This window comes from Aulonocara stuartgranti, assembly GCF_965226115.1.
Source record: "Aulonocara stuartgranti genome assembly, chromosome: 9".
NCBI lineage: Eukaryota > Metazoa > Chordata > Actinopteri > Cichliformes > Cichlidae > Aulonocara > Aulonocara stuartgranti.
This window is the reverse complement of record NC_138960.1, coordinates 27,951,584-27,970,266: the sequence shown is the minus strand read 5'-3', so window position 1 is coordinate 27,970,266 and position 18,683 is coordinate 27,951,584. Positions and strand designations below refer to the sequence as shown.

At 41.3% G+C, this 18,683-nt stretch overlaps 1 protein-coding gene and 1 long non-coding RNA gene across 3 annotated transcripts in view; one reads left to right on the top strand and one right to left on the bottom strand.

Moving 5' to 3' along the window:
- Positions 1-18,683, top strand: part of LOC309714249 — a 239,549-nt gene that overhangs the window by 88,979 nt on the left and 131,887 nt on the right. The gene's annotated exons all lie outside the window — the stretch shown is intronic.
- On the bottom strand, positions 1,185-16,068 carry slc51a (solute carrier family 51 member A). Its single transcript, XM_082546541.1, has 8 exons — positions 15,843-16,068; positions 12,153-12,304; positions 11,998-12,071; positions 11,534-11,692; positions 9,749-9,860; positions 4,168-4,314; positions 3,930-4,035; positions 1,185-2,154 (listed from the first exon to the last, which is right to left on the bottom strand). Exons 1-8 carry the CDS (start codon positions 15,961-15,963, stop codon positions 2,009-2,011), a joined length of 1,017 nt encoding a protein of 338 aa, XP_082402667.1. The 5' UTR covers positions 15,964-16,068; the 3' UTR covers positions 1,185-2,008.

Genomic DNA, 18,683 nt, shown 5'->3' with positions numbered 1-18,683 from the left:
ACCTTTTATGCACGTGTAATCCGTCCGTTTTGAGAAGATCCGCAACACCGCATCTCCAAATCATGACAGAGATAGCTGAAGACATTCAATGTTGACCATCTCGCCAGACTTCTTCCACATTTATTGACGACGATTCAAGAAAAAAATATTACATTTATTTACTGTCATAAAACCTGCCATCACTAATTTTAAGTCCATTTTTGATAATCTGAAATATTTAAGTACAGCTTTTTCAGAGCCAAACATCCACTGAGACCATTTCTGTCAACAGCAGATGGCTCAGAAGATGCACGTGTCAGGTCTTTGATTTTTTTCTTCCTGTTTCTTAAGAACACGACTTTTAAATACTGTTCATTTGCTGTACATAGTCGAAGACTTGGCGTATCTATGGGCAGTGTGTCCTAAAAATAGAGAAAACTAGACAAGTGGAGGAAGAAAATACCGTTTTATGCCTGTCACACTTTAAGTTTAACATTTTTTATCGAATCACCTAAAGAAATGCAAACAAATGATATGTTTTGGGAACTGTCTGCTAGTAACAAAAGCCTCTTTTTAAGTTTGTTATGTGTAGATCGAATATTGCTTCATGTCTTGAGTTAGTGAGGCTAACTCAAGACTTTTGCACAGTACTTGATACTTCACTCATCTGAACTTTGGTGATTTTTTAAAACATTTGCTTTGCTTTATTTTTCTGTAGTGTTGTCTTCTTGTAACTGAGCACCATTGCAATGACCTCAAGTAGATGAGAACCAGCATCCATCAGTGAGGATTTATGATGCTGTTCCAGCTTTTTTCCTTTATCTGTTTCGCAAGCGTAAGGAAATCATGCATTGAAATCTCCACAGACAAAGGCTTTCTTTCACTTGTGTACTTTACAAGCCATTACTCAAATGGTATCAAATTAGCCTACATATTTCTTTCAGCAACATCTCTGGTAAATTATGGGGAAATAAAACATCTCCTAAAACAACCCCCCGATACCACTTAATTAAGAACATGTTTTCTGGCAGTCAGATGTGGTTCTGTGTCTCAATGCAGATTATGTTTTGGAGGAAAACTAAAGGGTTCTTCTGGGGGGGGGAAAGGGTGTATACAAGTGTTATTACACAAAAAATGACCTCGAAAATGTGAGAATGTGGTGTCAAATGTAGCACTAAGAGCTCTAGGACAAAACAAGTCCAATGTCGGAGTCTTTAGTAAAGCTGTATTTGAACTCTTCAAGCTATTGCCTGTACCTGTTTTTGTGTACAGTACAGTGAACTGTATTCACAGACAGTGATTTCTGGAAGTGTTCCTGAGCCTGTGCAGATATTTCCATGATAGAATGACACCTGTTTTTAATGCAGTGTCGTTTTACAACCTGAATATCGCATGCATCCATATCGATTTTTGGTCTTGTCACTTGTGCACGGAGATTTCTCCAGGTTCTCTGAATCGTTGGATGACATCAGGCACCGTAGATGCTGAGATAGTCAAAGTCTTTGCAATTTTACATTGAGGAACATCATTCTGATTTTTGATTTTTTTGCAGATTGGTGAACCTCTGCCAATTTTTTACTTCTGAGAAACTCTGCCTCTCTAAGATGCTCTTTTTATTTGCAGTAATTTTGCTGCTCTGTTGCCAGATAACCAGATACTCTGCAAAATGTTCTTTCAACTGTTTTGTTTTTTAGTCCCACTTACTGTGTATGAAAAAAAAATGCAGGTTTTCAAAGAGAGTCAGTCCATTTCCACGGGATGTTCTTATTAATTTCACATGCCTGTACATGACCTGAGTATCCTGTCAATCAACACTTTGTAGCGGACTCGCAGCCCGGTAACCTTAGTGAGTAGCTACACGACCCATTTACATATAATTCATATTTGTTATTTTGAATATATGCAATGTCTTAATCAAATACTAGAAAGAAAATATGAATCAAACACACACACACACACACACACACACACACACACACACACACACACACACACACACACACACACACACATTAACACAATTTAGTTCTCATGGAGACTGTGTTAAGTCAGTCATCCTGGTGTTTTCATTGGCATCCTGCTCTTCAGGTAAAGGATCGTACTGTCGTCTATAGAGCAGCCGTGTCACCATCGTCATGATGAACATCTCCATGATCAGCAGCTGCTGGCTCATCACTGCGAAAGCAGAATAAGGGCACAACGAAGCTCAGCTGTCACAGGGTTACTGGTAAAAAATAAGGATACTGATGCATGCTAAATATGATACAGTTGGATTGGGACTGCTTTTTTTCTCTTATTTTGGTTCTGTAAATTACCCACAGTGACTTTAGATGAAACAACTCAGATGCAGTTGAGGTGCAGAATTTCAGCTTTAATTCAGTGGGGGAACAAAAAGATTGCCTAAAAATGTGAGGAACTAGAGTATTTTTTAACACAATACCTTCATACCAGGGGCTCTAAAGTAATTGTACAAATTAAATAAGTGAAAATAAAATGTTTATTTTTAATGGTTTTGCTGACAATGACAGCCTGAAGTCTTGAGCTCATGGACATCACCAGATGCTGGGTTTCCTCCTTTTTATGCTCTACTAGGCCTTTACTGCAGTGGCTTTCAGTTGCTGTGTGTTTGTGAGCCTTTCTGTCCAAAGTTTAGTCTTCGACAAGTGAAATGGATGCTCAACCGAGTTAAGATCAGCTGACTGACTTGGCCATTCAAGAATACTCTACTTATTTGCTTTAATAAAACTCCTGAGTTCCTTTGGCGAGTTTTGGGTTATTCTCCATCTGTATTTTGAAATGCCGCCCAATCAATTTTACTGCATTGAGCTGGATTTGAGCAGACAGTATGCCTCTGAACACTTCAGAACTTATGCTGCTTCTGTCCTGTGTCACGTCATCAATAAACACTAGTGTCTCAGTGCCACTGGCAGCCATGCACGACCAAGCCATCACACTTGCCTCCGCCGTGTGTTATAGATATTGTTTGCTTTGGATTCAGAGACATGAGGCGTTTTACGCTTCTCCTTGCTTTTTTCTTGCCATCATTCTGGTAGAGGTTGATTGTGGTTTCATCTGTCTAAAGAATGTTTTTCCAGAACTGTGCTGGCTTTTTGAGATGTTTTTTTTATTTTATTTTATTTTTTAGCAAAACCCAAATCTAGCCTTTCTATTCTTGAGGCTTATGAGTGGCTTGCAGCTCGCAGTGAACCCTCTGTATTTACTTTCATGCAGTCTTCTCTTTATAGTACACTTGGATATCGATGCGCCTACATCCTGGAGAGTGTTGTTCACTTGGTTGGCTGTTGTGAAGAGATTTCTCTTCACCATGGAAATGACTCTGATCATCCACCACTGTTGTCTTCTTTGGACGTCCAGGTCTTTTTACATTGTTGAGTTCACCAGTGCGTTCTTTCTTTCTCAGGATGCACCAAACTGTATGTACATTTTGCAACTCCAAATATTGCAGCAATTTCTCAGATGTTTTTTTTCTTCTGTTTTTGCAGCTTAAGGATGGCTTATTTCACCTGCATGGAGAGCTCCTTTGACCACATTTTGTCTGTTCACAGCAAAATCTTTCAAATGCAAGAACCACACCTTAAATCAACTCAAGTTCTTTTATCTGCTTAACTGATAATGACATATTCAAGAATTGCCCACACCTGCCCCAATAAATAGCCTTTGAATTAATAGTCCAATTACATTTGGTCGCTTTAAAAAGAAGATGGCATATGCTAAGGAGCTGGAATACCTAAACCCTACCTCCAGTTTGAATGTGGATACCCGCAAATGAAAGGAGTTTACACATTATGTCCAAGTATATTATTTAACTATGATCGAAATGTGTTTCAGTAAACACATACAAAAATAAAACTTGTGTCAGTGTCTAAATATATATGGAACTGTAAATATGTGGATGATTGGTCTGACTGGATAGATGGATGTAAACTCACTGTATCCTCTGATAGATGAGGGGAAAGGTGGAGAGCAGGCGATGATGCCATTCATGCCCAAGATGTTGATAATAGCTGTCTGCAGCTGGGTAAGAATCAGGAGCAGCTAACGACACAAATGAAAACATATAAGGACTAATTGTAGTTGCAGCTTGTGTTATCCTGGTAAAACAGTCTTTCAAATCTGTTATTAGTCTTTATCCAAAAAGTGTGCACATGTGCTTGATCAGTGTCTTACCTGATACATGGCGTATTTCGGGACGATCTTTATTGTTCGCAGGGTGTTCTTCAGGTGTATAAACGTGATGCCAACAGGCCACAAACCTGTGATTGTCAAGACGCCTACAAAACAGTTGATCCATATTGCATCTCCTGTAGCACTTACCTGCAACAACAACACACACACACACACACACACACACACACACACATTTTATATAAAAATGGTCAAAACAGAGCTTGGCCATTGTCTTTAACATATGAATATGGTGATTTATCTTTTTCATACAAAATTGGAGTTATAATATTGGTTTAACAGTACTATAAGCAGAGCTTTGTCAGCTGACATGAGAAATGTCATGTAATTAATATATCCTTAGTATCCTTATTTTCTTATTATATTGTTTTATGTACTTTAATAATGAAAGTTTGTAGAGCAAGACCACTTTTGACTCATAAACTAAGTGCTCAGCCAGACTGAAAACAGGAAGTGTAGAGCTGTACAGTATATTAATAAATACAGGAAACCAGACAGAAAAGAGGAACTTTGCCATATAAGCAATGGTTGTATTGAAACTGTGAAGTGTAAAGTACCATAATAATACCTATATGAGACACAGTTTATGATTCTAATGTGAGAGATCCTGCAACTGGCGTTTGGGCTGCGCAGGGGTCTCTCTCTTCTGGAAGATGATTGAATAAAAAGAAATATAAATGTTTTAACACACTATGAATCGGTTTTCTCTGTTCTATCATGGGGACAAAAGAATTAGGGTTTAATAGAAACTAACAACAAAAATACAGAAATGAAAACGGCTTTATCAGGATTTCAGGGTAGTTTCAATTACATTTTACTGTCACTGGGCACTTTATTAGGAATACCAGTTCAACTGGTTACGTTGGGAGAGTTTAAATCCATCTTAACGGAACGAGAGAATAATTCTTTTAGTTAGTGTGATTGTTTTTAATGTCGCTCTTACTTCATTTGTTATTGTATATTTTTCACATGTCTGTACAGGATATTATGGTAAATGGTCTGCATTTGTATAGCACTTTACTCAGTCCCTAAGGACCCCAAAGCGCTTTACACTACATTCAGTCATTCACCCATTCACACAAACATTCACACACTGGTGATGGCAAGCTACGTTGTAGCCACAGCTGCCCTGGGGCGCACTGACAGAGGCGAGGCCACCGGGCCCTCTGACCACCACCAGTAGGCAAACATGGGGTTAGTATCTTGCCCAAGGATATTTGGCATGCAGCGAGGAGGCAGCCTGGGATCGAACCACCGATCTTCTGATTAGTGGCTGACCTGCTCTGCCACCTGAGCTACAGCCATAATGAGCTATAATATACATATTATATTGTAAATCAAATCAAATCAAATCACTTTTTATTGTCACATCACATGTGCAGGCACACTGGCACAGCACATGCGAGTGAAATTCTTGTGTGCGAGCCCCACAAGCAACAGAGATGTGCAAACACAACAACACAAACGAGCAAAATACAAGAATGGCCAACCTGAAACTAATAAATATATGTACAATATATAATAGTGTATGCATTTCTGGATGTGTATACTAAATATTTTCCTACGTGTGTGTGTGTGTGTGTGTGTGTATACACATTTTTACAAATTAAATAGTAAAAAAATAAAATAAAATAATAATAATAATAATAATAATAATAATAAAATATATAAAATATACAGAGTTGAATATGTGCAAAACAAGTGGCATTTATATACAGTGTGGAGTGCATAATGTTGAAGTTCCAGTAGTGAAGCTGAGGTGTCTATGACGTGTTCAGCAGTCTGATGGCCTGATGGAAGAAGCTGTCTCTCAGTCTGCTGGTACGGGACCGGATGCTGCAGAACCTCCTTCCTGATGGAAGCAGTCTGAACAGTTTATGGCTGGGGTGACTGGAGTCCTTGATGATCCTCCCCGCTTTCCTCAGGCACCGCTTCCTGTAGATGTCTTGGAGGGAGGGAAGCTCACCTCCAATTATCCGTTCAGAGCACCGCACTACTCGCTGGAGAGCTTTGCAGTTGTAGGCGGTGCTGTTGCCATACCAGGTGGTGATGCATCCAGTGAGGATGCTCTCAATGGCACAGCGATAGAAGGTCCTGAGGATGCGGGGGCTCATGCCGAATCTTTTCAGTCTCCTGAGAAAGAAGAGGCGCTGCTGCGCCTTCTTCACTGTTTTGTTTGTGTGTACTGACCACGTAAGATCCTCAGCCAGGTGTACGCCAAGGAACCGGAAGCTGCTCACTCTCTCCACAGCAGCGCCGTTGATGGTGATGGGGGTGTGTACTTCTCTGCACCTCCGGAAGTCCACTATCAACTCCTTTGTCTTTGCGACGTTGAGGGTGAGATGGTTGTCTTGACACCAGTGGGTCAGGGCGCTGACCTCCTCCCTGTAAGCCGTCTCATCACCGTTGGTGATAAGACCCACCACTGTAGTGTCGTCCGCAAACTTCACAATGATGTTGGAGCTGTTAGTGGCTGTGCAGTCGTAGGTGTAGAGTGAGTACAGGAGAGGGCTCAGTACACACCCCTGTGGAGCACCAGTGTTCAGTGTGATGGGGGATGAGGTGTATAAGGACTAATAATAATTATGGGGATGTTCCTAAACACAAATGTTTAATTGGCCAATTACATCGCAGCAACTCAACTGCTATTGCACCTAGGCATGTAGACATGGACCAGATGACCTACTGAAGTTCGAGCATCAGAGTGAGGAAAAAAGACGATTTGCATAACTTTGAATGTGGCATGGTTGTTGGTGCCAGACGCCCTGATCTGAAACTGCTGATCTTCTGGGATTTTCTCACACTAGGGTTTATTAAGAATAATATCTTGTCTGTTCCCTGGGTTAAAATGCCTGGTTGATGCCTAGGTTTGGTAGTGAATTGCTTTTTATGGAAAGAAAGGCATCAGTAATTCAAAAGTGATACTTTTGTAATTCACACAGGCTCACCAAAATTGGACAATAGAAGATTGGAAATATGCTCTTTGGTCTGATAAGTCTCAATTCTGCTCTGAGATTTGGACAGTAGGGTCAGAATTTGGTATGAAAGACTGGATTCACCCAGTTCAGGCTGCTGGTGTAATGGTGTGGGAGATGTTTTCATGGCTGTCTTTGGGCCTCTTTGTACTAAATTCTACTAAATTGAGTATTGTTTAAACACCACAGCCTATCTGAGTATTGTTGCTGACTGTGTCCATCCCTTTATGACCAGTGTACCCATCCTGTAACGGCTGCTTTCAGCAAGATAACACACCATGCCACAAAGCTCAAATCATCTGAAACTGCTTTTTTGGACACAACAATGAGTTTGCTGTCCTCAAACACCCTCCACAATCACCAGATCTTAATGCAACAGAGCATCTTTGAGATGCAGTGGAACGGTAGATTGATATCATGGACGTGCAGCCAACAAATCTGCAGATGCTAACTGTGATAGAATCATGTGGATATGGGCAAAAATCTCACAGGAATGTTTCCAGGAGCGTGTTGAGGGCTGTGCATGAGTATAAATGGACATGAGTAACTTGAGTTTACACACGGCTTAAAAGAATTAAATGAACTATTTTTAATCAGAGGATAGCATTAAGTCAGTTAAAATACTGGGACACTGATCTGATCGTTTATGTAGCAGTTTTGGCTGCTTTGGTGTTCATGAAATGACAGTAACAGCAGGTGCACAAGAGATGAAACAATGAGACAACCACCAAGACAGGACTGCTTTTACAGATGGCGACCACTGAAAGATTTTCACTAGATTTTGCATTTGGCTAGGGTCAGTATGAGGGTATACCTGGACACTGCATAGGTTGCACAGGTAGTCCAAGTCCTCCAGGAGAGCACATCAGCATGTAGCAGAAGGTTTGCTATGTTTCAACAGCGTGCTCCTGGAATTTACATGTACATCTCTCCTAAAGTAATTTTGCAGGGTCAAAGAAAGTCCTTAACCCATCAGCAGGACTGGTATGTGCTCCTTTCTGCAAAGAGGAGCAAGATGAGCACTGCCAGAGCCCTACAAGATGACCTCCGTCAGGCCATTGTCGTAATTGTCTATGACCAAAAAATCAGTAGCAGACTTCATGAGGGTGGCCCGTGGACAGGATGTCCTTTGGGCCCTGTGCTCACTGCCCAGCGCCATTGAGCCTGATTGAGTTTGCAATAGAATAAGAGAATTGGCAGGTCCATCTCTGTTGCCCTGTGCTTTTCACAGATGAGAGCAGGGTTACCCTGAGCACATGTGACAGATGTGAAAGAGTTTGGAGAAGTTATGGAGAACGTTATGGTGCCTGTAACATCGTTCAGCATGATCGGTTTGGCAGTGGGTCAGTGATGGTCTGCAAAAGCATATCCATGGAGGGACGCACAGATCTCTACAGGTTAGACAACGGCCCCCTAACGTCCATTATCGGAGTGAAATCCTTGGACCCACTGTCAGACCCTAAGCTGGTGCAGTGGGTCCTGGATTCCTCCTGGTGTACGACAATGCCTGGCCTTATGTAGCAATAGTACATTATGTTTCGGTCTAAACGACGCCTCCAGGTCCCAGCTGAAGCTGTGCAGGAGCTCAGTGATACTCTGGTCCAGATTTAGGAAGTAGATTCTCCAGAGCACCATCTTTCATCTCATTAGGAGCATGCCCCAATTAAAACAAAAATCCAAAAATCTAAACTAGATGTTCAGGCATGTATACAAACTCGTGGGGGCCATTCAGACAACTGAGTACCATATTAAGTTGTTGCTTTAAAATTTGTGGGAAATCTGATGCATAATTTTTTTAATGGTGTCTTTGAATTATGTCCCTGATGGGGTAATAATTTGATTGCTTCTATTTCTGTTTCAGAAGCCAAATTTTAATGAACCGTTAACGCAGCCCTGCTCTACACCATATAGGATTCTAGTTGCCCAACAGTCCTTCTTTCCTGTATTTTCTATTTCATGATGTGCCAGATGTTTTCCGTTAGTGAAAGGTTTGGGCCTGCAGACAGGCCAGTTCAACACCTGGACTTTTTTATTATAAAGCCATCTGTTGTAATAGCTGCAGTATGCAGTATCTTGCTGAAATATTCAAAGCCTTCCCTGAAAAATACATCTGGATGAGAGTATATGTGTCTTTAAAACCTTTATATGTTTTTCAGCACTGCTGGCGCCTTACCAGATGTGCAAGTTGCCAATTCTACAGGAACTAATGTAACCCCATCCTATCAGGGATGAAGGAATTTGAACTGAACACTGATAACAAGCTGGATGGTTCCTCTCCTCTTTAGTCCAGAGAATGTGGCGTCTATATTCCCCCCCCCCAAAAAAAAAAACCACTTGAATTTTCCAGCCTTTTGTTGCCTCTGTCCCAAATTGTTGGAGACGTGTTGCTGCCACCACATTCAAAATGAGATGATTTTTTTTTTCTAAAATGGTACGGTTAAGAAATTTGATGTCTTTTAAAAATATTCTATTATGAATATTAAATTTGTTTGTGAGATTTTAAAATCTTTACACAGCACCCCAACTGTTTCAGAATTGGGTTTGTATTTGGAGAGATAGTTGTTTACATTTCTGTGCTTTCAACTCACATCCTTCACATGGTAGTTGTCGTTGGTGTAGAGAACAATGGAAAAGATGGTGAAGGCAGTCTTCAGGACGGCAAACTGGATGGAGCCAAGTTTGAGCAGGAAGAGAGAGCGTCTGGAGACGAAACAGAGGAAACCATTTCATTATCTGCTGATGACCCGGAATAATCTAACCTCTGATTTACAGTAAAAAACACAAAAAGTTCATTGTGCAGTTCCACTGTACCTGCCCTCGAACATTACTTCAGGATGTCTGGAGCAATAAAGAGTGGATCTGGACACATCTCTGTGTGCTGCTGGCATGTCAAGATTTGACTGCGGTTACGCAACCAAAACAACATTGTGCTTCTGAGGTGCATTAGTGGTGGTTTTTTAAACATAAAAACGGGGCACAGTATAAGTAGCTGAGCATGCCCTGGCTTGATTGTCATCATCTTGCAATGCAGAATGAAGGCTTTAAAAGGATTTTTTGTTAACTTTGCACATTTGCCTGTCACTGCCTGGCAACAGTGTGGCCTCATTCCAAGAAACTACGTGGGAAGAAGATAATGCTTGTGTGGCCAAATATGTGGCATGTTCACCCTTTTTCTTATTTGTTTAGACCCCTTGGTCTTTTTGATCTTTGGCCTGGAATCTATCCTTTCTATACACTGAAACTACAATCAAGTTCATATTAGCAGAACTGGGAGCGAACATTTCTATCGCCATTAACTGTGAACTTTAATTGCAGCGGCTGTTCTGTCTGGTCATCATCTTTAGGCTTCAATAGTAATGCGTTCATAGATCGGCACTTCTCTAAGGGATGAAAATGAACTGGGACGCCAGGTCAGCTCTGTTCAGATAATGCATTCTGCAGACAGACAGACAAACCAGTGTGCGACTCCTGTATCTGATTAAAATGGCCAAATCAGAAAGTCCATTGCAACACATGGTGCCACTTGGCTTTTTTCTGCAAAACAGGGGGGTGATATGTCTGTTCTGTAAATGCTGCCCCACCCCGAACAAGTTGAATGACCAGTAGTGTAACCTGGATTCTGAGAACCAGACTGAAGCTCTAGTGTGAATTCAATTCAATGCAAAGAGGCTCTGTGTTTGTGTAATGTTTGAACGGGGGTGCAAACTACTTCAAAGCCACCCGCCATGGTCTGTGCTTCATTAGCATTCCAGGTTGTTGCCATCTGCCTGTTCTCGAGCAATTGCCCAATATCAAAGCATCGGTGGAAACATATTTGGAAACTGACCACCCTTCGCTGGAACTATTAAATGTGGACAGTAAATAAATAGAAACTACGGCGCAGGTGAATGCGCCATTTCAAGGCTATTCTTCCTTATACGTAAAACTTCAATAAAATAAGCCTGGACTACAAGCAAACACGAGAGCTCATGCTTGATTGCACTGGCAAAATTGCTTTCAGATCTCTCTGACTGCTTTCAGAGAACTTTTGCGGATGTTGACATGCTCCTTTAAAAGCCAAACTTAGCCATGAGGTTTAATCTAGTTTATTTAATCTGGTGTTTATAGCCTTAAAGCCCCCTCCGCCCCTACCTACCAAGGAGGAAAAAAATCTACCAAAGAAAAAGGCTCTTTTGCCAAGAATAACAAAAAACCAAGATCGGAAGACGTCCATCATCATCATCATCAGCTTTAGTGACTATTCTGAAGATATGCATCTGCTGAGTGCTCTCCAGAAGTTAGTCATTTGCGTTTTAAAAAACAAGTAGATTTGCTTTCAGCTTACACGACAGAAAACGAAAGCAGAAAAGTGACGGTGTCACTTGTGGATTTACCGTGTGATGGCCACCTCTGGCAGGCAACAGCAGCAACAGCAACAAGGCCCCGTGCTGATCTTCAGTTTATATTTTCCTGCACGCTTCAGAAACGCCTCGTCGCCACCCAACTCTTCCACCATCAGGATCAGGAACTTGAACACCACGATGGCAAAGTAACTACGGTGAAAGAGAGGCAGGTAAATGGAAACAAGGAACATGGGAATGAAATCTAGGAATGTAGGAAGAATAAGAGAAAGAGGTTTTTGGAGGAGGGCTCAGGAAGAGTAGTAGAAAAGTAAATGACACGTCACACAGTACTTAACAGCACTCCTGTTTTCAGTTTTTCTGTAGGTTCTGAGGTTCAGGTTTCACTATTATCTTTCACAGCAGGACTCTGCTGGTCAGAGAGACACACAGCACAGTGGGAAACGGAGGGTGAGTAAAAGAGAAGGGACGAGTGGGGAAAAGAAATAAAAACCCACCAGCCAGAGAACATATCAGTAAACAGGGTAGCTCTGGGGAACCACATCCCCAGACATGACATGGTGCCAATCGCCTGAAAAAATGAGACAAGCGTCAATTAAAGATCCAGGTATACGTTTGTGTCATCTGTTTCTTTTCTGCAAACTGTTCTCACCGGTGCTGCTCCATTCACCCAGATGATGAGACTCTTCTTATTGGCAGGTACTTTCCTATAGATGTAGATACATTCCTCTAAGAAGACCAGCAAAGAAACTGTTGCCATGAAGGTCAAGATGCCATACAGGATGTAGTCAAAGACACCAAACCCTGAAATTAACAAAGGAAAAGGAAAATAAATTTGCTTTCATTAAATCTGAGATGGTCGATGTGATCTTCGTCAGCTGAACTATGGACACGCACACACTGATAAGCACTCACTTATATCCCCGTGTGATGTCTGTGTTGTGTGCGTAAGGTCGGGGGACGGGTTCGTTCCACTGCAGGGCAACCTGTCACTGCATGTGGCGAATAAAATGTAAACTTGGTTCTCCTCATGGGTATTGTTGCTGATATATTTTTACCATTTGCTCAAAATACTACCTGCAGCTGAAAATGTTATGTCAAAGTGCAGAGCCAGCAAAGTGTTACCCTGATATGGCAACATGAGAAGCTAAGTGCTCGCATGCTGTTTAGAGGAAAAAGTCCAATTAGGTTTGATCCTGTAAACCACAAGAGCCCTCTGATGTCAAAGAGATCAGTCAAGTGTGACTGCTGCCCAAAGTCTCCTCCAGGATGTCCCAAAGGTTCTCAGTGGGCCGAAGAGAAACGTGATATTTCATGTTCCCTGAATCACTCTTGCACAATTTGAGCCCAGTGAACTCTGGCTTTGTCTGAATCTAAATATGCCTGTGCCTGTTTGATTCAGTATATTCATATTGTCAACTGAGCTCAGTTTTTTGGCCTTATTACACCGATGAACCAAGACCCGACCAGCTGACGCAGCCCCAGATCACAGCATCACCCACTGCACTGCTCAGGCTTGTTCGGTAGACACCAGGCATGACAGCTGAGTATTGCTTCATCAGCTCTCCTCTGACACTGATGCTCCCATCACTTTAATCTTTATCAGACTACATGATCTTCTCACATCACTCCAGATGCCAACCTTTATGCTCAGTAAGGCTTTTTTTTTCAAGCCTCACTGATAAGTACTTTTCTTAAGGCTCACAGCTGTTTAATCCCAGTTTGTTGAGTTTTCTTCATATTGTATATTGAAATGCTCTCATTTTCATAAATGTGAGCTCAAATGTGAGCTCTACAGTTGATTTCTAGATGTTTGGTCACCGCTATCTTTCCTAGTTTTAATAGTGTGTCAGAGAGTTAACCCAGTTTTAGTAGTTTCAGCAATCTTGGGCGTTTTCTTTGCTTGACACAGGCCAACATTTTGACTCTTCTGAAAATGATAAACATCTTTTACCGCGACCACAGGATATGCCTACTGACACAGATGTTGAAGAAATGAGAACTCAGTGCTGAATTCAGCTGTTGTGAGGTGAATCATTGCTGCAGTAACTGTCCAGTGGAAGGCTCTTATCTGTTTGCTTAGTTAAATCCTGGCAATGGGGGGTTTAATGGGGGAGTGTATTACTAGGTTAATATATTTGTGGGCTTCTGTTAAAATGATTCAACAACCATTCAAATAAACTAAAGCCAAATACTGCCAGACCAAACCAAGCTCCTGTGGCTTTGCCCACTCTTAGGCTGTTGATATTCATCTTTGTGCTAGCAGAACTTACTTTGTAGTCAATAAACATAAGTGCCATCACAGACGTAAAATGAAACAGCAGTAGGTAAGCTTCTTGTAAGTTGGTTAATGATTCTGAAACAAGGTGCCATGCATGTGGGCAGGATTATGCACAGTGGAAAGTAGCAATGCGGGGCAAAGTGTAAGTTGCAGAAACATCCACAGCAGCTGGAAACCAGCAGCTAGAAAGTGTAATTACGGCTGAATTGTTCAAACTGTTTTTTCACAGAAAGAACAGTGTGTGATAAGAAATCTGCAATCCGGTTTGTGTCTGAACAAGAATGGGAGGAAGGGCTGAGTAAAAGTTCCGGCATGCTGATATAATTAAGACGATTCTCGTAATATGTGTCATTTCTTCTCTGTTCATGGTTTTGAGCGCACAGGATAGACAAGAGACATTCGTTCGTTTATTTGTTTGCGATGAGGCAGACAGTGACTGAAATCTGGAGCCTATAAATCACAAATTCTAGCGGTATTTTAAGTGTTCTCTTTGACCACTCAAGCTACCATACAATGAGCCAGATATGCATGTGGCACCGTCTGGGTAATTCAGCAAAGTGGTGACGAGGCCACACGGTTTTACGCTCTCCTGCAGTGGATAATCAATCCTTGATTTTTGGGGCTGATTTTTGAGAATTAATTTAAACAACAACAACAACAACAACAACAACAACAACAACAACAACAACAACAACAACAACAACAACAACAACAACATTACCCGCTGGCCAATCATCTGTTTTCATTTTCTAACGTAATATTACACATCTTTGTAGCACATTTGCTGACTGAGACATGCAGTCTGAAGGACATTTATCTCAGCGCTACAAAAAATAAAAATTTGAAGTTTCAACAAAAAGGATGCAGCAATAATTTAGCGTAGAATCGAAGGTTAATTCATAAAAATAATTAAGGAAAATGCGCTTAGTATAAACTGAATATATATCAGGTAAATTTAAATGTAACTAGATCCCATTAAATGTAATAGTTAACACTGTTCTTATGTAAGCAAACCACAAAGAAGATTTACACGTAAATATTTAGTTAAAGTCAGAAATTTGGGCAAAATATTGTTTATTTTAGTGTGTCTCGTTGCTGATCATGTGTAGCAGTGCGCATGATCCAAAACAGACATTAAACACATTAAAATAATAAACACGTTTTTCAAAAAAGAAATTTTTTTTTTAAAAATCAAGAAAAAGAAAAGAAAAGAAAAAAAAAACGCCCTCGGGCCAAATGGAAGCCATCCACAGAATAAAACTGAAAGTGTAAACATGGCTCACACTTTCACGCTCTTATTATTGGGATATTGTTATTACAATAACAATATTAACTCCACATCTGTAGAAAGTTTTAGGGGGAATACAGTTTACCTTTGCTGTGCGGTTTGTCTAATTGTTCGCAGATGGGTTACAGTAATGTAAAGCGAATGAGGGGGAGTCTGTAACTGTACTAAAAGATCACTTGCTGTACACTTCAGTGGTAGGGAAAAAACCGAGCAGATGTTGGCACACGCCTGGCTCTGAGACAGCGTCAAACTGAGCTTAAATAGTTTGCTGGGAGGGGGGCACGAGCAAGATACCATAAAACACGTATATGTTATCGTCTGTGTATTCCAACACAGTATTAATATGTAATTCTCGCCAAATCTATATATTATATTATATTATATTATATTATATTATATTATATTATATTATATTATATTATATTATATTATATTATATTATATTTTGTTTTATTTCATATGTCTGAAAAATCCTCACTTCAAAGTAGTGACCATCGTGCTGCAAAGGGGCAGCAACATAGCACAACTTCAGTCTTTCGTTCCCCAGTGTGGTTCAAAGACTTCCAGGAATCCCATTAAGTCCTAATGAAGTACAACCAGCAGTTTAGTTTCTCTGCTCCGCCACCGTTGCCAGGGCACTGCGACCCAGTGGTGCACAAAAACCCTCCCACCAATTAAAATTCCCGTGGATCTACTCTTGCTGCTCATAGGGAGCTCTTGGGGGGGAACCGTGAAAACGGGCAAATCTGCCGTGCGGAACCCGCTTTACTCACTGCGGATGACATCCATGGCGAAAGGAGCGTCCTCCGTTTGACATATCGGGTCAGAGATAGGGAAGGATCTATTGCTCATGTTGGCTCCTGTCGGTGCCTTCTCGGTCCCCTTTCCATCCATGGACGCTCGATGCGTAAAAGTCCGAAGTGGCTTCTCCTGAGAGTCTCCTCAAACTTTTTAAAAGGGCATATCTGCTTCTCAGATACCCTGCAACACTCAGTCAGTGCAACTGGACCCCGCCTCCTTTGAATTACCGACAAGGGTGAGCTGTCTGCATCTGACGGGGAACTTACGCACAAAGGATGACTTTAAAGTAGTCCCTCATTAAGAGACTCTTGCTTCCTTTGAATTGGTGCAGTATTGATTTGCTCACCGTTTAGATAACACTGAGCTGATATGTGATTCCTGTTTGTGCCACTCGTTAGAATCAGGTGGCAATCTGGTTAACATATTCTGATTTGGATAGTGGTAGTTTGTGACCCCTTTTGTAAATGCTGCTCACTTTAAACTTGTCCTGCGTCGTTGAACGCAAAAGCAGCCGTTCTCCTCTCCTGTTCATTATGACACACTCACATATATAAGGTGGAATCTGATAGAGGGTTAGCTATACTCACTTCACTGTTACTGTCAACTCTTCACAGATGAGGATTTGAGCTAAGTGGGAACATCTTTTATAATTTACTACAAAACAGTACCAAGGCAGTGGAGTTTAGGACGGAGGAGGAGGGGCAGTTTGACAACATCAGGGCTGCATGTGTATGTGGTGTCGGTGGTGGATTTCTTTGGGATTTCTTTGGACTGAGGCGCCTACAAAGCACACACATCTTTCTGCTTTCACTTTTTTTGCAATACTTTTGAGCAGCACTCAAAAGGCTGTTAAATATTTGAGACCACCCAGGTGGGTTTACAGCATCTGAACAGCACCAAATACAACTACAATGATAGGACGCCTCACTGGATATCTGGTTTGTTTGTTTTTTGGTTCAGGTAAACCTTGTCTTTTCGCGAGGTTGGATCCTTTCTTTTTGTTTACACCAAGACTAAACCCCTTTATCCTTGAGTTTCATGTACAGACCCGTCACAGGAATGATTAACAGAGATGGCTGAGGGGCACAAAAACAGGGACACATCTCACATCAGATGATTTACACAAGTACACATCTTTCACTGTACAAAAAAAGGATGATATAACACATCATTTTCTGACCTCATATTAACTCATTCACTGCCATTGACGTCTATAGCCGTCAATGGCAGTGAATGAGTTAATGGGTTTAACTCATTCACTGCCAATGGCTGGCAGTGAATGAGTTAACACTGAGTCATTTTAACCAAGCCTGTGCAACTCTCTTGGCTCTCAAGGCTCACCTTGTTTGCTACAGACTGACTCTTTAGAACTGATTTGCCCTGACTAGCCTGCATTTGGGTAATTGATCGAAAACGTCAACACTCTACAGCCTTCAACCCTGACACAGTTTTACAGGTTTGAACAGATTTCTCTTCACACCTGCAATCTTGTTACAGCCAGTGATTCACAAAATAGGCGAAAAATCACTGATTTGAGCAATTTCGCATCTAGAAGCCAGAAATTTAGGTTAAAGTTCATTTGGGTTCAACCTTAAATTTAGCTGATAAATTTCAAATAAAACTGTCAATTGGTTGCATCTAATTTCCTGCTGGCTGGCTTTGTTTGTAGAGCCTGATGTCACCATCCAGTCAACACCATCACTATTTAATGCCTTTCCCTTGAATGGATAAGCCACACAGTGGTCTTTAGTGAAACTGTGGCTGCCTTTGCTTTTCATACTTTTCCCCCCCTCTTTTACAAGCAAATACTGTTTTCTTTCCCTGGAAAAGTGACTCAGACTTTATTATCTTAGGTGGCTCAACATTAGCTCAAACACTCACATTACAGATGAGAGTAGAAAACGGGCGAAAACCAAAAGTTCTTCTGTTTTTATTGTGTTGAAATTCTTTCTTTTCCTCTTTTTTGAACTGTTTGGATTTTGTTTACGTTTTTTTCTTTTTTACTACATTTTGCTCCAGTAGCTGCTTAAACTGACCCGTGAAATAGACACACGCTCTTCTGTCTTCGTGTGCCAACGCTTTGATTTGCGGACAAGCGTAGCCAGCAATTTTACAGAGAAAGTGTCCGTGAAAGACACGAGAATGAGCAAACAACAACCTCATCACCAGAGGTGAAGGGCCTGGGTGTCACAGAGATAGCAAAGGTCAATGCTCAACAGGGTTCCTGAATCTAAGTCCACAACGAGTGTTTACTCTTTCTAATCACTTCTGACAGCACATGGCTAAACACAGATACCCATTCAATGTGCACACTGTAGCTTTGATAGAAAAACGTAGAACTTTTTTTGTCATTGTACAGTTGCTTGCACAGCGATATTAGCAAGACCACAAAAGTGCAAAAGTACAGAAATCAATATACACAGAGGAAAAGCAACATAAGTACAACACTATATACATGCATAGTGCATGTTTAATATATAAGCAGTATATTAAATGCCCGACCAGAGAGGAGAGGACATTAGACCACTGTTACAGCACGATCAGCGGGGCCTATCGCGCGGTGCCCCGCGCTTCACTCGGACTTTCTGACCACGTCATGATCCACCTAATCCCCGCGTACAGACAGAGGCTGAAGCTCTCCAAACCTGTCGTGAGGACTAAAAAACTGTGGAGCAACGAGGCTGTGGAGGAGCTTCGCACGTGTTTGGAGACCACAGACTGGGACACATTGAAGGCTGCTTCTAACAGCTTGGACGAGTTTACGGACACTGTCACCTCCTATATCCACTTCTGTGAGGACAGCATTGTGCCAT